General features: G+C 44.9%; 4 protein-coding genes across 6 annotated transcripts; 2 read left to right on the top strand and 2 right to left on the bottom strand.

The window, feature by feature from the left end:
* The first annotated feature begins 4,621 nt into the window (after positions 1-4,621).
* Positions 4,622-14,294, top strand: Lrr1 (leucine rich repeat protein 1). Of its 3 annotated transcripts, XM_041658511.1 has the most exons (4): positions 4,622-4,817; positions 7,431-7,529; positions 8,561-9,282; positions 13,953-14,294. In XM_041658511.1, exons 1-4 carry the CDS (start codon positions 4,638-4,640, stop codon positions 14,191-14,193), a joined length of 1,242 nt encoding a protein of 413 aa, XP_041514445.1. In that variant the 5' UTR covers positions 4,622-4,637; the 3' UTR covers positions 14,194-14,294. The 3 variants fall into 3 exon arrangements, with proteins under 3 accessions (XP_041514445.1, XP_041514446.1, XP_041514448.1); XM_041658512.1 differs by lacking the exon at positions 7,431-7,529; XM_041658514.1 differs by lacking the exon at positions 8,561-9,282 and having other exon boundaries at positions 13,953-14,135.
* On the bottom strand, positions 13,159-13,475 carry LOC121452393 (60S ribosomal protein L37-like). Its single transcript, XM_041658515.1, has one exon. The coding sequence runs from the start codon at positions 13,473-13,475 to the stop codon at positions 13,182-13,184; it is 294 nt and encodes a 97-aa protein (XP_041514449.1). The 3' UTR covers positions 13,159-13,181.
* A 1,516-nt stretch (positions 14,295-15,810) lies between the features above and the next one.
* On the bottom strand, positions 15,811-17,321 carry Rpl36al (ribosomal protein L36a like). The gene is made up of 2 exons (XM_041658474.1): positions 17,173-17,321; positions 15,811-16,240 (listed from the first exon to the last, which is right to left on the bottom strand). Exon 2 carries the CDS (start codon positions 16,208-16,210, stop codon positions 15,890-15,892), a length of 321 nt encoding a protein of 106 aa, XP_041514408.1. The 5' UTR covers positions 16,211-16,240; positions 17,173-17,321; the 3' UTR covers positions 15,811-15,889.
* Positions 17,322-17,372: 51 nt separating this feature from the next.
* Mgat2 (alpha-1,6-mannosyl-glycoprotein 2-beta-N-acetylglucosaminyltransferase) lies at positions 17,373-19,449 on the top strand. The gene has a single exon (XM_041658473.1). The coding sequence runs from the start codon at positions 17,841-17,843 to the stop codon at positions 19,167-19,169; it is 1,329 nt and encodes a 442-aa protein (XP_041514407.1). The 5' UTR covers positions 17,373-17,840; the 3' UTR covers positions 19,170-19,449.
* The last annotated feature ends 1,591 nt before the right edge of the window (positions 19,450-21,040 follow it).

Raw genomic sequence — 21,040 nt, 5'->3', positions numbered from 1 at the left:
TCTCTGTGCTCTTAGACAGCATAGCAGTTTAGGTAAAATCAGATAGAAAACCAATTCCAGCTGGGTGTGGAATTAATCCCAGCACGTGAGAGGCAGAAGTTGACAGATCTCTGAGTTGGAGGCCTACCTGGTCTACGTACCAAGTTCCAGGCCAGTCAGGGCTATATAATGAAACCCTGTCTCTAAGTTAAATCAAATTTAAAAATAAAATTTCAGAAATGCCAAAACCAACTTACAACGCTCAGTAAAAGTCTGTTTATTGGCCAGGTGTGTGGTATACTCCTTTAATCCCAACGTCTCTGTGAATTGGAGCCTGGTTTACACAGAAAATTCCATGCCAGCCAGGGCTGTTTAGTAAGATGCTGTCAAAGAAAAAAGCTTCTTTCTTGAGTCAGGTGTGGTAGCGCATTTGGGAGGATAAGGCTAGAGAATCAAATTCAAATGTGAATTCAAAGCCAGCTGAGCTATAGAGCACGGGTGCAGGTCAGCCTGAGCCACATACAAGGATCCTATCTTTAATAATAATGACGACAGTGATCGTGCTCTCCAGAACAACTATTGACTTTAAAATTCGTATTATTCAAGGTTCTCCAAAGGGACAGAACCAATACACTATGTGGGTAGATGGATAGCTAGATAAATGATTGATATCCATATTGTTAAGGTAATCTATTATAAAAATTGGCTCACATACCACCTGCAAGCTAAAAACCCTAAGATGCTAGTAGCATGGCTCAGTCCAATCCAAAGGCCTCAGAAACTGAAGGCTTGACGACTGAGGGTGTCCTGTTAAAAGTACTAGAAAGATCTCACACACACACACACACACACACACACACACACCGCTTCCTGGTGCCTATGTAGTGGAGGGTGGATCTTCCTCACTACTCTACTTTCTCATCTGTCTTCTCTAGAAGAAACCTCATAGACACCTTCAAGAACAGTGATGTAATTTGTTTGTTTTGTTGGTTGGTTTTTTAATTTTTTATTATGTATATAGTGTTCTATCTACATGTATGCCTGCTGGTCAGGAGAAGGTGCCAAATCTTATTACAGATGGTTGTGAGTGACCATATGGTTGCTGGGAATTGAGCTCAGGGCGCTCTGGAAGAGCAAACAGTGCTCTTAACCACTGAACCATCTCTCCAGCACCTGTTTGTTGGTTTTTTGAGACAGGGTTTTTCTGTGTAGCAATGGCTGTCCTGGAACTTGCTCTGTAGACCAGGCTAGCCTCAAAATCACAGAGATACACCTGCCTCTGCCTCCCAAGTGCTGGGATTAAGGGCATGGGCCACCACTATCCACCAATATTCTTTAAACCAATCAACTGATATCCAAAATTAAGCATATTTTTTCATGCAAATTTTTTTAAAAATTGAATTTAGTTATAGAGAGTAATCATGTACATGTTAATATAATGTATCAATTTTTTTAAAATATTTATTTATTATGTATACAATATTCTGTCTGTGTGTATCCCTGCAGGCCAGAAGAGGGCACCAGACCCCATTACAGATGGTTGTGAGCCACCATGTGGTTGCTGGGAATTGAACTCAGGACCTTTGGAAGAGCAGGCAGTGCTCTTAACCTCTGAGCCATCTCTCCAGCCCTAAAGTATCAATTTTAAATTAAATGTATAGTTTTATTTTATATATGCATACTGTATTTATATCATTTCCCCCTTCACTCTCCTCCCTTAAACCTGTTTCATGCCTCCCTTCTTCTCAAATTCATGGCCCATTTTCTTTCATTATTACTGTCATATATATGTAAATAAATATAAAAATGCAGCTGCTGAATCTCTTTAGTGTTGTCTATCTGCATATGTTTTCAGGGCAGACTACTTGGGATTGGATAACCATTTACAGGACTCATGCTGAGGAAGACTAGTTTCTCTCTCTCTCTCTCTCTCTCTCTCTCTCTCTCTCTCTCTCTCTCTCTCACACACACACACACACACACACACACACACACACACACAGCAGTCTTAATTACCTTGTAGCTCTTCCTCTAATGTTTCCTTATGAGATTTCCCCCAATTCCATTTTTGTGTCAACTGCTGTTGCCATTCTCTAGGTCTTGTTAAGGCGGCTACACTGTTTCGATGAGGGTCGTTTGCCTGACATATTTAGGAGATACAATCCGGAAGCAGATGTGCTTGGCCTCTGGCTCTTAGAACCATTCCACCTCCCTCTTCTGGGATGTTGCCTGAGTCTTAGGTGTTAGCGATTGCGGTGTAGATGCCCAGGAGGGGCTGGGCATCCGCCTCAGAGTCAGCTGTTCTCTTCTTTTTGTCCAGCTGTGGCTTGCTGCCAAGGCCTCCCTCTGCTGGGAAGAAGAGCAGCGTTGATGAAGGGAAGGAGCTATGCTTGTGTTTGGGTTCAGAGATAAGGGTTAGAATGAGGTTAGGATTTTTTCTGGTTTAGGATGGATGACGATTCTCCTTTAAGATTCTTGACCTCGCTAGCCACGGGTAGTCAGCCAAGTTTTCAGTACCAGGCAAGGTTTCCCTCTAGCTGAATGGTTCTCATGTCCAATAAGACAGCTGTTGGTTAATTCCCAAGGGATAAGTACCACTATTGCACCTTTAGGAATACCTTAGATATTCTAAGATATCTAATATGCTAGGTGGGGGGGGGAGTTAAAAGTTTATGTACTTTAAATTTTGTCTATGTCTTAAATTACTGCTTTTAGGTTTTATTTTAAAATTCTTGTGTGTCCATGTGTTTGTGTGCATGTGTGAGAGAGAATCCTTAAGAAAGTCAGCCACAGAGTCACTAGGGATATGGCTTAATAACAGAGGACTTGTCTAGCTGCTGCAAAGTCCTGGACTCAATTCCTTTCACTGTTTTGTTTTGTTTTGATTTGGTGGTGGTTGTCATTTAAAATAAATTATTTCCCTGTGATACTTTCATCTTTTCACATTACATTTTAAAACTTGAATCCATTTAAAGCTAACTTTTTCTGTCTCATTCCCAAGGTAGAGGGAGACTGAATCAGAAGAGAGACTAAATGGCTATCTTTTAAAAGAAATATGAATTTAAGATGAGCCTGCTCTGTTTGCTAAGCAAATAGCACATATTCCTATAATTTAAATAGCATATCTACACGTACTATCGATTTATCCTTTCTGCAAATATGCTCTGAGTGCCTCCTCTGTATAAACACTAAGTCTTGTAGATAACACTGATGACTCAGAACCCAGAAGCTGGTAGTCTAGAGGTTAAGACAGGCATAACTAACCATAACCGGGTGTGTTAGGATTCGATGCGTTTGTGTTCCAAGACAAAGCACTGACCCAATAATACGCATAGTTAAAAATAATAATAAACACAATTTATTGAGAAAAAGAAAGCAATGCTGAGAATAGAAGTGGACGAGGAAGCTGGAAAAAAAAAAAGGATTGATTCTCATGGGACTTTTACATAGCAAGGGCCTCTCTCAAATTTGTACCACAGGGGTTCTTTTTGCAAGTACTTGCTCTGTTAGGTCCATGAAGCCCAGGAGAGGGAGGTCTTTCTTGGCACACTGGCTATGTTCTATTTGCTATATGAAGCATAACTGGCTTCACATAAGGCTGCCAGTCTTTGCCAACTGGCTTCAGTCTCTGGTGCCTGCACTCCACGATGAATAAGGCTGACTACGGAAGCAGATGAGAACATTCAGAGAAATTCAGTCTATTATCAGTCGAATGCCTAGTATGTGGCAGAAACTCGGGAGAATAAATGAAAGGAAGTTTTAGGTGTTATTGGAGTTTTCAAGAAGGAAAACCGGTGCCGGGCATGATGGTGACAATACTGGGCGGAAGAAAGGTAAAAAATCAAAAATATGAATGTATGAGGGAATACTAAACGGGTGTGGGGTGTGGATGACAATTTATTATCTTTGCCTCTCTCCTGTGGTTTTTCAGGATGCGAAATCAACACACGCAAAAACTTCAACACGCTATATGTAAGCAGGGATGTTCATTGCTTAACCATAATTTTACCACAGCTAAATTGAAAATCCGTGTTTCTGAACGCCATTACATGATTACAAAAGTGCAGCTTGGATAAAGGAATGAGAAGCCAAGGTGGGTGTCGAAGTCCTTCCAAGGCTCAGCAGCCGCCACAAAGTGAAGTTTGCTCGACGAGCATCGCCTCGCCCGCCCCCGTCACCTAAAGCTGCGCTCTGACTTGACTGATGCTGCCTGGCGAGAGCACGTCCTCAGCGGCGCACGTCCCAAACGCCTGACCCGGTCAACAGGGCGACCCCTGCCTTCCCGGGTAGCCCCAGCCCAGGGTGTGAGGAGAATTGCAAGGAGCGCCCGGACAGCCGGACCCGCGCGCCCGGGACCCACCCCACCACCTGTCAAGGAAAAAACATGGCGTCCTCGGCGATCGCCTGTCCAAAGCCTGACGGACGGTCCTCCGGCGCCCACCGAGCATGCAGGGATTCACTCAGAAAACATAAGGCAATGCTAAACAGGGCATTCCACCCGTCCCACGGGGAGTTTGCCGTGGAACTCCGGGAAGTCCCAAAGCCCGCGGACGCAGGCGGGCCACGGGCAGCCCTGGCGTGAAGGACCCCGAAGGCCCCGCCCTCCGGATGGCGCCAAATTTCAAAGGCCGGGCGGCCGGGAGGCGGCTGTCGGGGAGATGAGGCTGCCCTGTGAGGTGGAGGTCCTCAGCCGGCACCTGCCGGTCTTGGGGCTCAAGAGCCGCGGCAAGGGCGTGCGAGCGGTGGTGAGCCTGTGCCAGGCGCCGCGCGCCGAGTCGGGCGGCCGCGCCTGCCTGCTGGTCTCCACCATGAAGGACAAGCGCGGGACCCGCTACGAGGTAAGCGACCCGGCCCCCCTGAGCCTCCTTCCTCTCGCCGCCGCCTCCCGGGGGTGTGACTCGGTGACAGCGAGCGGCCCGTGTACCACCCGCCTCTGACAGCGATGTGAGGGCGGAGGGACCCCGCAGCCTCGTTCAATCAAGCGTGCCGCCCCAGTGTTTTTCAGAGCTTTTCTTTAAAAAAAAAAAAAAATTTTTTTTTTTCGTTTAACAATAGATGTCATGAGGAGATGGTGAAGAGGGGTTGGGTCTGGAGCTCAGTTGTGAAAAGCTTGGCAATAAATCCTGAGGTTCTGGGTCCAGTCTGCAGCACACACAGGCAGAATGCATGTGCCGGGGACTACTAGCCAAACTTGAGTTTGCGCTAAATCTGACTGTCGTTGTCATTGTCCTCGCTGTCGCTGTTGTGAAAGTTGTATACCTGTGTCCTCTGCTTTACTTCATAAATGCTTGGCCCGCGCGCGGTCCCGAGATTGTTTGTACCTGTAGGTAGGGTGGCAAACTCTAGAGTCGTCTGCCCGTCACTGAACCGAAGTTTGAAAACGAGATTTATAAAATCCGCTCTCCTCCGTTACCAGACACTGCTGTTTGATGAAAACAGGATGTCTTTGTGTCCACTATGGAGATGAAGGAACGATTCATCGCCTACCCTTTTTTATCTGATTTTTTAGTGCATTTTATACGTTTTCTAGGATTCTTTCCCTTATATATTATAGTTCATAGCAAATACTTAGTTGAGGGAAGAGAGGGTTTTTTGTTTGTTTGCTTGCTTGGTTTTTTGGTTTTTTGAGACAGGATTTCTTTGGTACCTGTCTTGGAACTAGCTCTTGCAAATCAAACTGTCCTCGAACCAAGAGATCCACCTGCCTCTGCCTCCCGAGTGCTGGAATTAAAGGTGTGTGCTACTACCGCCCGGCTACAGTATTAACTTTTTGAAGCTATTTATTTTTATTTACTTATTCACTTATTTACTTTTGAAGTGCTGGAGATTGAGCCTAGGCCCTTGTGCATGCTAGGCTAGCTGTAGCACTATGGAACTAAAGATGGCCTTGATTTCCTGATTCTCGAGCCTCTCTCTCGCAAGTGCTGGAATTACACACAAGAACCATTACACCTGGTTTGTACTTCTGTGTTAAGGATAGAACCACAGGTTCATGGTAAGCGTTCTACCCTCTGAACTACATTTTCTTCCATCCCAGCTAAATTGTAAATTGTAGTCTAAATTGTTCACCCACTGTTAAGGAGTCCACGTCTACTGTTGTCCTTCCTTTATCCTGTCCTTCTCTCCTTCAGCTAAGACTTTAACTGCAGTTCTAGTTCTGGGAGAAGTTTTTTTTAAAAAAACATATTTATTTTGGGTTTTGTTTTGTTTTTGAGACAGGGTTTCTCTGTACCTTTGGAGCCTGTCCGGGAACTAGCTCTTGTAGACCAGGCTGGCCTTGAACTCACAGAAATCCACCTGCCTCTGCCTGTACTGGGATTAGAGTTGTGAGTCACCACACTTGGCTTCCCAGGAAAACTTTAATGCAGATCTAATTATGCTTCTCAGTTTAAATCCTTAGTGAATTTTATGGTTCTTATCTCTTTCACTCTTGGGTGTCTGTTTTATTTCCATACATATTTGCTCTCCTCCCCACTTCCCACCTTTCCTCCTTGTTAAATTCCTGAGTTATTGGCTTCTCACAGTTACCAGCTCTCCCTTGCTGGCTTTGCACATGTTGCCTCCACCTGGAATGCTATTTCCTCCTATTCCCCTTACTACATACCCAATGTGTTCTAGTCCTTCAACTCTCTCACCTTACAATCCCATTTCTACTCCTAAACTGGGTGAGGCTTCCTTGCCTAGGTTATAGTAACCCCTACTTAGCTTTTTGTTGTACTTTTTAATAACTGTGGTTATTGTCTCAGACTGTGGTTTTGGTTTTTCGAGACAGGGTTTTTCTTTGTGCCCTGACTGTCCTGGAACTTGTGCTGTCGACCCTGTTGGCTGGCCTTCAACTCACATAGATCTGCCTGCCTCTGCTGTGATTAAAGGCATACGCCACCACCGCCTAGCTAACCATTCTTATTCAACACTGCTCCAACTTTTTATCTTGGTGCCTAGTACACAGCGGCCTCTCAGCAAAGAGTTATTGAAGTCTAAGACTAAAGCATCAGTTATGAAAAGTTTTGAGCACCAATTATATCAGTCACTGTTCTAGCTCAGAGGTTACCATAGCAACAAGACAGACTTTTTGCTCTCATGGAGTTTGCATACAGTCTAGCTAAAGGCATGTTCACCCGGAATAAGGGACTGAGGCTGTGAAGGTGGGGAGCTACTGCTGGCACTTCTTTCTATAGCCACGTAGCTGGGTTGAGAGAAGGGGAACATTCTCTTAAAATGAAGGAAAGTAGTACCCAGTGTCAGCTGGTTGGAAGCTATAACTATTCACTGGCTTTAAAGAAAAAAGAAAAGCCAACCAAAGAAAAACTTCATAAAACACTTAGACTTTGGGACTGAAAGCCAACTAAAACCTGGAAGAAGACTGGTACATTCTAGTTGCAGTAAGTGTTATTGAATAGTCATGACTAGTTTTGTCCTCTCCCTTACCCTTCTCCTTTGATTTTAATTAGCTAAAAGAAAACATTGAGCAGCTCTTCAACAAATTTGTGGATGAGGGGAAAGCCACTGTCCGGTTAAAGGAACCTCCTGTGGACATCTGTCTGAGTAAGGTAGGATATTGAAAACTATAGCAAAACATACACAAGCTAGGTGCAGCTCTCAGCAAGCAAAGTCAGGAGGAGTTCTATAAGCCCAAGTCTAGTGTGATCTACGTGTCAAGTTATTGGCCATCCAGGGTTGCATAGGGAGACCATATCACAAATACTGAAAACAAAATGTTTGCCTGTTAAAGCATCTTGAGAGCCCAAATAACAATTAGAAACAGTTCTTGCAGGTGTATTTTTGTTTGTTTGTCTGTTTGTTTTGAGATAGGGTCTTAGGTAGCCCAAGCTGACCTGAAACTGACAGCAATCATGCCTCAACTTCTCTAGTGCTGGTATTACAGACTTAAGCCACCACTTATAGCTTTCTAGAATCTGTCTTTACTCCTGGTGTAAATACATTGACTTAGTCACTGTTCTATTGCTGTGAAGAGACACTATGACCATGGCAACTCTTCTAAAGGAAAACATTTCATTGGGAGCTTGTTTACAGTTTCAGAGGCTTAGTTTGTCATTGTGGCAGAGAGCATGGTAGCATGCAGATATGTGCTGCCACAGTATCTGAGGCCTTTACATCTTGATCTCTGATCTGTAGGCAGAGAGACTGAGACCATTGTGAGCTGCTTCATATGGCTGCTGGGAACTAAACCTGGGTCCTCGGCAAGAGTAGCAAATGCTCTTAACTGCTGAGCCTTCTCACCAGCCCAACTCTTACTTATTCTGTGTGTATGTTTGTATCTATATGGGTGGAGGTCTAAAGACAACCTTCAAGAGTAGGTCCTATGCTTCTGCTATCTGGGTTTCAGGGACTGAGCTCAGGATGTCATGCTTAACAACAAGCACCTTTACCCACTGGCCCTCTCACTGCCCCCCAAACTTTGAAAGTTAAAATTTAGACCAAGTGCTAAAATATTTTTTGCAGCTGATTTCAAAATCTGGTTACTAGCCTGTGTATGCAACTGTAGGATTTTTTAAGGGAAGAACTAAACAAGCATGAAGTATCTAAAATGGGATTTATAATTGTGTAACTTTTTTTTCAGGCCAATCCTGGCAATTTAAAGAGTTTACTTTCAGCTGTAAGAATGGCTCACAGAGGCTGTGATGTCAATATACCACTTTCAACACTTACACCGGCGAAGACTTCAGAATTTGAGAATTTAAAAACCAAGATGGTTATCGCTTCCCAAAAGGATTATCCTCTGAGCAAGAGCTTTCCGTGTTCTCTGGAACATCTTCAGGTTTCTCATTGTAGGCTGGCCCGAGTTGATATGCGAATGCTCTGCTTAAAAAACCTTAGGAAGTTAGACCTGAGTCACAACTGTATAAAAAAGCTTCCAGCCACAGTTGGAGACCTCACTCACCTTCAAGAGCTTAACCTTAGTGACAATCACTTGGAGTCATTTAGTGTGTCCTTGTGCCAGTCCACACTCCAGAAGTCACTTCAGAGTTTGGATCTCAGCAAGAACAAACTCAGGGCACTCCCTGTGCAGTTTTGCCAATTTCGGGAACTTATGAATTTAACCCTTAGTGATAATGAACTGATTCAGCTTCCCTTCAAGATAGGACAACTGAAAAATCTCCGTTTTCTAGCAGCAGCTCGGAACAAACTTACAAAACTACCTTGTGAATTTAAAATGCTATCCCTAGAGTACTTGGATCTTTTTGGAAATATTTTTGAAAAACCAGAAGTCCTTCCAATTGTAAAGCTTCAAGTACCATTAACGTTACTGGAGTTTTCTGCTCGAGCTGTACTGTCCCATAGGTAAGACTTTCAGTCATAAATATGGTTCTTTGGTAGCATCCTGACAGTCTGATGAGACTCAGGGTGTTATCATTCATAAAGAGGTGGCCCCAGGCACTGGGATCCCCTGCAGGTTCCCTAGCAGGTGGCCTGAGGCCACACAGGAGACAGAGGGATACACCGTGCAGAGAGAGCTCAGGTATAGAGTTTATTCAGTGGGTTATGGAGTGGGAGGGGAGAAGGGAGTATAGATGGGGACGTGACACACTGAAGAGGTGGGAGATACACTTGCCTCAGCAGAAGGGGGGTGGGGGAGGTTGGGAGTGGGCAAAGCTTGTCTCTTAAAGGGACAGGGTACCCAAGTGACAGACCTGGCCAGCAGATAACAATAATTCCATCTTTTTCTTATAATAAAAAGGCAGTGAGTTAGGCATAGTAGGTTGAAGGAATTTGGATGGCGGGGTCTCAAGACTGCTTCCTGCTTGTGAAGCAGTGAAGTCCTTCTTGGGGAACCTGAGAAAGCTGGGTGCTGGTTACATCTTGGGGTACTTGGTCACTTTACTCCTGTCCAGGATTTGTGGTGTGGAACTGTCCAGTGTCTCTTAGACCTGGTAGAAGAGGACAATTTAGAAAGAAAAAAATTTTTTCAGGACCAAGGAATTGAGAGGGTTGTATCTGACCTGTTTAAGGTGAATCCTTAAATTCAGCTCCCTGGAACTCACAAGAATTCTTTGAGTTCGTGAAAACATAAGTTTTAGAAAACAGCAAACAGCAGCATATGTAAGTCAGAATGACTGACATGTTTTGCACAATGAAAAGTATCTTTAAGACTATGAAATACAACATGAGAAATTTGATAACTTGTATTTGTCCTCATACCTTATAACTTGCAGGTACATATTTTAATAATTTGCATTTGTATATCTTAAAAAGAACATGTTAAGAAGTTGTACTGAAATTTGTTTGGTGAGGTTGTCCTTTGAAACTGACAAAACCTCTCAGCTGTCAAACTACATCAGAGATCTTTGAGAAGGATAAAATTTTAATTGGGGAGTTATTGATTAAAAAATGACAGAGAACTTACCCAGTTGTCTACCTCAGGGTCCTCCATGGTCATTGAGGGTAATATTTGCCTTTGCTGTTTAGCACAGGGCCTGCCTGGTTTTAGAAGATCTGTTTATTAGGAAATCTGTAGGAAGACAAACCTACCTCAGCCTGAGCCAGCTAGGCAGTCACTCCATTTGAATCTTTGTCCACATCTGGAGATCTTCAGTTTAGATGAAAGGCAGTCGCACAGTGGTTAGTGTTTTCACTTGATGAAGTGAATTGCAGATGGACGTTGTTCTGTGCCCATCTGTCTTCATTTTCTTTGGAGGAAATAGAGTGCTGCTGCTAGGAGCTAACCTGTCTTTCTGTTATGAAAAAATCTTTCAATAATTAAACATTTAAATGCCATGTTCCGGGGCTGGAGAGATGGCTCAGTGGTTAAGAGCATTGCCTGCTCTTACAAAGGTCCTGAGTTCAATTCCCAGCAACCACATGGTGGCTCACAACCATCTGTAAAGATGTCTGGCGCCCTCATCTGGCCTTCAGGCATACAGACAGAATATTGTATACACAATAAATAAATAAATAAATAGAATTCTAAAAAAAAAAAAATGCCATGTTCCCCAGATCTTTGGGCAGTCGAGGGCTGTTTATTCGGGTATAGATAAGTTATAATACACTAGGCCAGCAGATTAAAACACAGAGTATTTTTGGTTTTGTTTTGTTTTTTTTTTTTAAGTTTTTTTGGTGGAATCGGGAAATAGTGGGGCATGTATGATGCCACAGCATTCGGAGGCCAGAGGACAACTTGTGGGAGCAGGTTCTTGCTTTCCACCATGTTAGTTTCTGGGATTGAACTCAGGTCATTGGCCTTGACAACAAGCACCTTCACCCACGGAGCCATCTCACCCTCATCTCAAAATCTCAACAGTCAAGTTTTAATAACTCCTTGGCGTGATGACCTACACCTTTACTCCCAGCACTCAGGAGGCAAAGGCAGAAGGATCTCTGAGTTCAAGGCCAGCCTGTTCTAAAGAGTGAGTTCCTGGACAGCCAGGGCTGTTACACTGAAAAACCCTGTCTTAAAAAACAAAAACAAACAAAAAACCCAAAAACTCCTATTGTGATTTTTTTTCTCTATTTTATATGGCTTACTTATTTTTTGTTGTTGTTACAGTACTTTTTACTTGTCTTGTTTTCTCTAACATTTTATTTGCTATCAGTTTTCCCCATAAGAATATAAAATTAGCAAGGGTATGGACTTTTTTTTTCTCACTATTTCCTACTTGTGTATTAAATGTTTTATTTTTGGGCTGGAGAGATGACTTATAGTCAGAGAGTACTGACTCCTTTTGCAGAGGACCCGGATTCAGTTCCCATCACCCACTTAGGGATGCTCACAATCACCTGTAAGTCTAGTTCCAGAGGATCTGGTCCACTGTACAAGGGTTCATCCACACCCGCACATGCTTCCACAGGCACACATACATTGCACATTCATATATTTAGGCAAAACATTCATACACGTAAAATAAAAATAGATACATCTTATTTTAAATATGCTATCATGTGTTCCTGGCTTATATCAGACATTGATGGCTGGATGAGTGTATAGCACCATTTCTCAAAATACAGTGTCCTGAGCAGCTGAAACACCATCAGGTGGATCAGGAAGGAACTAGTTAAAAGTTGCAAGTTCTTGGTGTATACCCAAAACCTACTGAACCAGGAATTTTCAGAATGGGGACCAGCTCTGTTTTAATAAGATCTCCAGGTGCACGCCTTTAATCTCAGAATTTGGGAAGCAGAGGCGGGCGAATCTCAGTGAGTTCAAGGCTAGCCTGGTCTACAAAGCAAGTTCCAGGACAACCACAGCTGTTAAACAGAGAGACCCTATCTCGGGGGTGGAGTAATAAAAGCTCTGATAACCCAGAAATTTGAGGATTTCAATCTGGCACAATGATGAAGTGTGGTTCGTTAAGCCAGACTTGAAATGGACTACTGGCTTCACCCATTTGTATGACTTTAGCACATTAGTTAAATTCTTAATCTCATCTGAAATTGGAATAATATCCACTTTATAGAATTTTGAGGCTAAATGAGCTAATTTATACCAAAACATATTGGACTTGGAAGGATTCAGTAACTGACGGTTCTCTTCCTCCTAGCTCTAAACACTAACTGTAGTTGGTTTCATGAGAGTGAACTTCATTGACTTGATTTTTACTCATTGATTGGCTTTTAGCTTTTGTTTTCTTTTGTTGTTCATGTTTCTTTCATATAGATATGGAAGCTAGGAAGTGAACTAGCCTAGTTAGCATCACTGTCAACTTCACACGGTCTAAAATTACCTGGAAAAAAGAGTGTCAGTTGAATAATTAATTTTCTCTATCAGGTTGGTTTGTGGCCATGTCTGTGAAGGAATGCCTTGATTAGTAAGTTCACACTAGAGTACTCAGCCCAGTATGGGTAGCCCTGTCTCTGGGCAGGTCCTAGGCTATATAAGGAAGCTGGCTGAACATTAGCCTGAGCTAGCCATGAGTGAGCTGACAAGCAGTGGTCCTCCATGGTTTCTGTGCCCAGCTCCTGCTTGGGTTCCTGTCTGACTTCCCTCACTGCTTTGACTGTTACCTGGAAGGATAACGTGAAGTAAGCCTTTTCTGTCCCTGAGTTGCTTTATGATAGGGTGTTTGTCATAACTTAGGGTGTAATTAGAGCAGGAATACTTAGTGCTTATAAAATAGTAAGATGATATTTAAAAAAAATCAACAACTGGCCTCAAACTCAAACTACCTGCCCCTGCCTCAATTGTTTTTTTTTTCTTTTTTTAATTTTGGAAACCAGAACATTTATTTTATGACAGACTGAAATCCTCAAGATGAACTGGATGCTGCAACAGCTGCCCTCTTGGGTTTAGGGGTTGTCCCTTCACGGAATCCATGCCTGAATCTTCGGTAGACAATTTTTAGATGCCTCATCCGCCCAGTCCCGGTAGTGTTTCGTCTCTTAGCCTTGGCACTCCAGTTATACTTTCTCTTGCGCTTGGCAGGGTAGCCGCATTTGCCACAGGTAGACTTCTGAAGGTGGTAGGCCTTCGAGCCACAGCGGCGGCACAACGTGTGCGTCTTGTTGCGATGCTTTCCGAAGGATGACGTTCCTTTCGCCATCTTGCTTCTGCCCAAGTGTTCTTTTTTTTTAAATGGCGATTGAACCTTAAGGTGCAAGTACCCTTCCACTGAGTTATACCTTCTACTCAGTCAGGTCTTGAGTTTAGGATCTTTCTCTTCCATCCTCCAAAGAAGTTGAGATTAGAGCCAGTAAACCCAGCCTTGCTTTTTAAGACAGGGTCTCATGCATTCAGCTTCCTCGGCACATTTTGTTTGTTTGAGATGTCTCCCATGTAGGCCTGTCTGGCCTGAACTCCAGTCTGCCTCAGCCTCCAAAGTACCTTCAGGATTATACCTAGGAAAACCAAGGGACATTTTGTTGTCTTTTTGCCATCTCTTCGTCCTATTCTTAGCAGTTGGAAAAATAAAATGGTTAGATTGAGTTCCGTCATTATTATTTCATTATAATCCAGTGTTCTAATTCTTGTCTAAACACATGAAATTCACAATATAGTAACATGTTTTTCCCCCATTTAGGATTTCGTATGGCCCTCATATCATTCCTTTCCATCTTTGCCAAGATTTGGATACTGCCAAAACCTGTGTTTGTGGAAGTTTTTGTCTAGACTCTTTCATTCAAGGAACTGCTACAATTAATCTACACTCTGTTGCCCACACCGTGGTCTTAGTAGATAATGTGGATAGAATGGAAGCTCCTATTATCGCTTACTTTTGTTCTCTAACTTGTTATGTGAATTCTTCTGATATGTTAAAATAATTATTAATAACAAAAATAAAGTTTCTTAGATGTAGATGGTTATTTGTGTTTTAACAGTAACAAATTGGAGAAAGGGAAGCTTTGTATATTTTCATGGAGGAGAAAATATATTTATCTTCAACCATTTGACTCTGGAATTTAATTAAAACTTAACTTTTGGGGGGTGGATTAATACTCAGCACTTAAGAGCAAATACCCTCTTGCAGAGAACTGGGGTTCTGTTCCCAGCACCCACATTATGGCTCACAATTATATGTACAAATTGTTCCAGGGAATTCAATGCCCTCTTATGACCTCCAGGGACACCAGGCATGCATGTGATGCACACATATATATGCAGACAAAATACTAAATGAATCTTTAATCTTATTATGAAGCTAACAGATTTATGACTGCAGTGTTAGTTTCTGCTCAAGTATCAGGATGTGCTGTAGTTAATCACCCCACCCCCCTGGTGGATCAAAGCCAGGGCTTTGTGTGCGAGCATAGCTCAGGATTTGTTTTTGTTTTGGAGCCAGGCCTGGAACTAGCCAGGCTGGCCTTGAACTCAGGGATCCACCTGTCCCTGCCTCCAGAGTGCTGGGATTAAAGGTGTGCACCACCACCACCCGGCTCATTTTCTTTTTTTAAACAAATCTTTTTTTTTTTTTAATTTTTTTTTTTTTTATGTGCATTGGTAACTTTGCTATGGATGTTGGGTCCCCTGGGAGTGGAGTTACAGACAGTTGTGGGCTGTCATGTGGGTGCTGGGAATTGAACCCTGGTCCTTTGGAAGAGCAATCAGTGCTCTTAAATGCTGCTGAGCCATCTCTCCAGTCCTTGCCACATCTTTATTTAACAAAGTTAAACACTTATTCCAGTCACACAGATCTTAAGAATGTTCTTGCTCTCAACAGGTAAAGGTGCTTGTTGCAAAGCCTGACATCTAAGTTTGATCCTTGGCACCCACATGCTAGGAGAAAACAGATTTCTGCAAGTTGCACATATGCATACAAAATAACTTCTACAAAACAGAGTAAGACAACTGAGGTTAAGAGCACTGGTTGCTCTTCAGAAGACCACCAATTCACAGAACCTACATGGTAGCTCACAACTGTCTATAACTCCATTCCCAGGGACCTGAGGCCCTCTTCTGATGTCCTCGGGCATAGCACAAACTTGGTGCACAGATATATATCCAGATAAACACCTGAACTCGCAGAGATCCATCCAGATAAACACCTTGAACTCGCAGAGATCTGCCTGCCTCGGCCTCCTGAGTGCTGGGATTTAAAAGTGTGCACCACCACCACCTGGCTGAGGATGAAATCTTTCCCACCTGTTCTGTGAAATGAGTGACATATCCATAATATATGTTTTGTGCCCATTATTTAGCAGTCAATTGTATTATCTCTGTATACTTCTTGTGGGGCAGCAAGTAGAGTGCATGCCTAACCTAACGCACGGGAAGCCATGGATTCAATCCAACAGAGCATCAGAAATACAGGGTATGGTGCAATTCTTGTAATCACAATACCCAGGAGGTAGAGACTGGACCCTGTCACTAAGCACATTTAAAACAAAAGCAAAAAACCCTCAATATGCAATTGTTAGAATCAAAACAGCACAAGGCTTAGGTATCAATAACAATAACTTTTATTTTCTAACAGGTAATTTTCCTGCTGCTTCAGCATTTTCCTCTCAGAAAACCCAAGTTTTAGAACTGGATCACTTGGCCCTTTCTCTTCTTGTCTCCTCCCAGTTCAAAATGCTTGCATCTCTTAATGGCCAGCATCCTCTTGGACCTGCAGTTGGGCTCCACACACTCAAGCCTGAGCACGATCTTCTTTGTGGTTTTGGCCTTCTTCCGGAAAATTGGTTTTGTCTGCCCACCGTAACCACTCTGCTTCCGATCGTAGCGCCGCTTCCCTTGGGCGTACAGGGAATCCTTGCCCTTCTTATACTGGGTCACTTTGTGAGGCTGATGCTTGCCACATTTCTTACAGAAAGTCCTTCGAGTTTTGGGTACGTTGACCATCTTTGCAGTAGAGCGTGTACCCGATGGAAACTGTAATTAAAAAAAAAGTTTCAGACATTGACTCTGAAGTGTTGTTTTAAAAATATAATTTTTAGGAATTTATAAAAACATTCATCAAAAATGTGTAGCCTGCTGGGAGGTGGTGGTGCGCACCTTTAATCCCAGCACTCAAGAGGCAGAGGCAGGAGGATCTCTTGAGTTCGAGGTCAGCCTGGTCTACAGAATGAGTTCCAGGACTGGCTTCAAAGGCAGAGAAACCCTGTCTCGGGTGTAGGAGGGAGAAGGTATGTGTAAACCCACCAAGTACTCATTTTCCACATAAATACACGGCCATGCCCGGGTACACCAGTTTGAATGCCTGAAGTGCGAGGCTGGGCATGCAGCTCAGTTCTGAAGCTTGCTAATAGGGCTTTGACAACCTAGGTTCAAACCCCAACACTGCAAGCCTAAGGAAAAAACTAGCTTTTGAGACATACTGCAAAAACACACTTGACGGACTATGTTCCGGGAGGCCGAGGCAGGAGATTGCTAAGTTCAGTCTGAACTCCACATAGAAATCCTGTCTCCAAAGGAAACTAAGACAACGGACACTTGGGGTCCGGGGAGGAGCCAGCTTCTTTCCGACTACCCCACACCGACTCCGTGGCTATCTATGACTGGCGGAGTTCCTGCTACGGCCCGCCTCGCTCTCCCGAACCACGTCGGTCCGCATCGCCTTTACCCCTCTACCCGTCACGCGCCAGCGGCCCCGAAGGCTGACGTGTCGTTAGCAGCCCGCGTGTCCCGCGGCCCGGGAGCCGCCATGCTGGAGCGCCTCTTCCGAGAGGGCCGCAGGCTGTAGACCTCGGCCGTGCCGGGCAGCGCCCGTCCGCTTCCCGCGACGACCGACCCGAGCCCGGCCGACCCCTGCCTCGGGAGCCCCGGTCCCAGAGCAGCCAGCTCCCGCTCAGCTCCAGACTTACCGAGAGAGCCGGCGTCCGAAACCGCCGCCACCACCGCACGAGCCGGACGGGAAAGGGCCGAGGAGAGCGGAAGTCGGAACTGGGTCTGAGCGACGGGACCACGAGCCAATAGGCGGCGGCCGCCTCCGGAGACCCGCCTCCGGACGCTCCTGGGAAGCGCCAACCAGCGGCCGGCGGGGCGGGGTGGAGGGTGTGGGCCGGAGGGCCCGGGCGCTCGCGGAGCCAGTCGCGGCTTGTCAGAACGGTCGCCGGCGGAGCGGGGCGAGGCTACGGCGCTCGGTGGCGGCGTTCGGCCGCGCGAGCGAGGATGAACGCACGGAGGACGCAGGGCCGCGGGCAGCGCAGGTAACGGAACCGGGGTGCGGCGGCCGCGGGCTGGCTTTCTTCCGGGACCCGGGCTGCTGAATGGAGAGGACCGAGGCGACGCTGAGCCGCGGCTCGTAGCGGCGGGGTGGCTGCCCGAGCTGCGACTGCCAGAGAGGATGTGCGGAGCCCGGGCGGCGCGAGGCAGTTGAGAGCCTTCGGGCCCCAGGCCGCCGGGGCCCGGGATGAGTTAGCGGGGGCCAGTTCCTAGGGCTGCAGGCCAAGGCGACGGCGCCGCCCGCCCGCCCCTTCCGTGCAGAGGCCGCCAGCTCCTTTTCGCGCCCGCGCTCCCAGCCCTGGAGACCATGAGGTTCCGCATCTACAAACGGAAGGTGCTAATCCTGACGCTCGTGGTGGCCGCCTGCGGCTTCGTCCTCTGGAGCAGCAATGGGCGACAAAGGAAGAACGACGCCCTTGCCCCGCCGCTGCTGGACGCGGAGCCCCCGCGGGATGCGGGCCATCTCGCCGTGTCCGTAGGCATCCGCAGGGTTTCCAACGAGTCTGCGGCTCCTCTGGTCCCCGCGGCCCCGCGCCCGGAGGTGGACAACCTCACGCTGCGGTACCGGTCCCTGGTGTACCAGCTGAACTTTGATCAGATGCTGAGGAATGTCGATAATGACGGCACCTGGACCCCCGGGGAGCTGGTGCTGGTTGTCCAGGTGCACAACCGGCCGGAATACCTCAGGCTACTGCTGGACTCGCTTCGAAAAGCCCAGGGCATTAATGAAGTCCTGGTGATCTTTAGCCATGACTTCTGGTCCGCAGAGATCAACAATATGATAGCTAGGGTGGATTTCTGCCCGGTTCTGCAAGTGTTCTTTCCGTTCAGCATTCAGCTGTACCCGAGTGAGTTTCCGGGTAGTGACCCCAGAGATTGCCCCAGAGACCTAAAGAAGAATGCCGCTCTGAAGTTGGGGTGCATCAATGCCGAATACCCTGACTCCTTCGGCCATTACAGAGAAGCCAAATTCTCACAAACCAAACATCACTGGTGGTGGAAGCTGCATTTTGTGTGGGAGAGAGTCAAAGTTCTTCAAGATTACAATGGCCTTATCCTTTTCCTGGAAGAGGACCACTATCTAGCCCCAGACTTTTACCACGTCTTCAAAAAGATGTGGAAATTGAAGCAGCAGGAGTGTCCTGGCTGTGATGTCCTCTCCCTAGGGACCTACACTGCCAGTCGGAGTTTCTATGGCATTGCTGACAAGGTAGATGTGAAAACTTGGAAATCCACAGAGCACAATATGGGGTTAGCCCTGACCCGAGATGCCTATCAGAAGCTGATCGAGTGCACAGATACTTTCTGTACTTACGATGATTACAACTGGGACTGGACTCTTCAGTATTTGACTGTCTCCTGTCTTCCGAAATTCTGGAAAGTCTTAGTTCCTCAAGCTCCTAGGATTTTCCATGCTGGAGACTGTGGTATGCATCACAAGAAAATATGTAGGCCGACCACCCAGAGTGCCCAGATTGAGTCATTCTTAAAAATTAACCAACAGTACCTGTTTCCAGAAACTCTAGTTATCAGTGAGAAGTTTTCTATGGTAGCCATTTCCCCACCTAGGAAAAATGGAGGGTGGGGAGATATTAGGGACCATGAACTCTGTAAAAGTTATAGAAGACTGCAGTGAAAAAAACATCACCGTTGCGAAAGTGACAGTCTTCTCCTTTTTATATTTCTCTCAATGGGATGTACAACTGAATAAAGGGTATAGGAACTGGTTTCTGCTTTAATACGTAAATTTCTTGTTAAAGGTTTCCAAATATATAGTAATCCTTTTCCGTTATGTCTTGATTAAAATTTCAAACTGAAATTTTCATTTTGGGATTTGGGTTTGAAAATTCAGTCTGTATCTGCTTAAGGGTAATGATTCGATTATTATTGATTAAAAAAAGAAAATTTTATTTAAATCGCATCTGTTAATCTTTTTATCTAAAACTTTGTATGTATGCGTTTCCACTTTCAGAACTTATTTTAAGTACAGCAAGGTTTATTTAAAAGTGTCCCGGCAGTAACAGTATTTGAGTGGAAGGAACCGTTAGAGCTCTGCTGGGACGGCTCTTAGGAAGGGACTGCCTGATGGTTTCAGAACTCAAGTTCCGTTTGTTCAGCACCCTGTCAGAAGTCATTTCAGTGTTACTGATTCCTGTGCTGTTGTTACGGTTTGCCTGTGCTTTCGGCCTTCATACTACATGATTTCTGTTGGAATGTATTTGGTTAATAGGAAAGTTTAAACACTGTTTTCACCTCAATGTAGAAATACAGTGGTTTTGATTTTTATTTTCCTTTCTAGTGCTGCCAAAATAAAATACTCATTTTTTGCATAAAATATTCCCTAGTCATTTTGCAGAATTTTGTATTTGTACCAGTAAAGGCATTCTAGAAGTTTTGAGCATGAGCATCATAGCTCAGTTTTTACTAACTATGCATCATATGAATCTAAAATGAAGCTGGCTCGTGACATTGCATTCTCTCAGGAAGAAATTGTTCGGCTTTCAGATTAGCCAGGCATAGATAATGAACAATAAAAAAAAAAACTGCTGCATAAGGGAAATACTGCCTAAATTGTTTTTTTGAAGGCCAGAAATGATACAAAGTTCAGTCTTGCCAAGGTGCAGCAGGTCTGGTGCCAGCTGTGACTGAGATACTTTTAAAAGAACAGGCACAGTACCAGGGAGCAAGCTTTAGATTTACTCCATATTTTTATATTACTTTTCCATAATGTAATTATATTCAGCCAAAAATTAGAAGACTCATTGAACCAAAGCCTCAAAAATTACTGTTTTCATCAGTTTTGTACTAGAAATGGATGTTCTCTTTAAAGGTGAGGCATAGTTGTGTGGTTTTGTATTGCCCGTACCTCTCAGTCTATCACTGTCTTTTTAAATGTTTTACCACATTCGTTTCCCATGTGCACATGTATGGGTGTACACGTGTGTATCCAGGGTGCATGCTGAAGGTCAGAGGGTGTTGATGCTCTGCCCTGAGTCCCAGGGTCAACTACAGGTGCTTGGCTGGTGCTTTCCCACTGGGCTGTCTCACTTTTTTCTTTTTTGCTTGTTTAAAAGATTGGTTTGTGTGCATGCTCTGGCTGGCCTTGAATTTGTAACCCTTCAGTCTTTAGCTGGGATTACAGAGCCTCATGCGTGCAGGGCAGGGACTACCCAGTACATTGTGCTACCGTTGTTTTCTTTTTCTTTTTTTTGGTTTTTCGAGACAGGGTTTCTCTGTAGCTTTGGTGCCTGTCCTGGAACTAGCTCTGTAGACCAGGCTGGTCTCGAACTCCCAGAGATCCGCCTGCCTCTGCCTCCCAAGTGCTGGGATTAAAGGCGTGCGCCACCACCGCCTGGCCTGTGCTACCGATATATAGGGAGCGATGTATGTCAGAGTCTCCTGCCCTGCTATCACCAGTTCAAAGGACTAAAGGAAGTAGATGTTTCCAGGAGTGTTCGAAGGTTGCTTGTAATTAGCAGCCTTGTCTGAAAGAGATACTTAAGTTCA

The sequence above is a fragment of the Microtus oregoni genome, unplaced genomic scaffold (assembly GCF_018167655.1).
Source record: "Microtus oregoni isolate MIOR12 unplaced genomic scaffold, Mior012 000009F_ref0000495, whole genome shotgun sequence".
In the NCBI taxonomy this organism is placed as follows: Eukaryota; Metazoa; Chordata; class Mammalia; order Rodentia; family Cricetidae; genus Microtus; species Microtus oregoni.
This window is presented reverse-complemented; position numbering and strand designations above follow the sequence as displayed.

Excerpts from the sequence above, each read along its gene's own strand:
- Lrr1 (XM_041658511.1), top strand. The coding sequence starts at position 4,638 with ATGAGGCTGCCCTGTGAGGTGGAGGTCCTCAGCCGGCACCTGCCGGTC. Across the intron at positions 4,818-7,430 it reads AGCGCGGGACCCGCTACGAG|CTAAAAGAAAACATTGAGCA; the intron begins GTAAGCGACCCG and ends GATTTTAATTAG. Across the intron at positions 7,530-8,560 it reads TGGACATCTGTCTGAGTAAG|GCCAATCCTGGCAATTTAAA; the intron begins GTAGGATATTGA and ends CTTTTTTTTCAG.
- LOC121452393 (XM_041658515.1), bottom strand. The coding sequence starts at position 13,475 with ATGGCGAAAGGAACGTCATCCTTCGGAAAGCATCGCAACAAGACGCAC.
- Rpl36al (XM_041658474.1), bottom strand. The coding sequence starts at position 16,210 with ATGGTCAACGTACCCAAAACTCGAAGGACTTTCTGTAAGAAATGTGGC.
- Mgat2 (XM_041658473.1), top strand. The coding sequence starts at position 17,841 with ATGAGGTTCCGCATCTACAAACGGAAGGTGCTAATCCTGACGCTCGTG.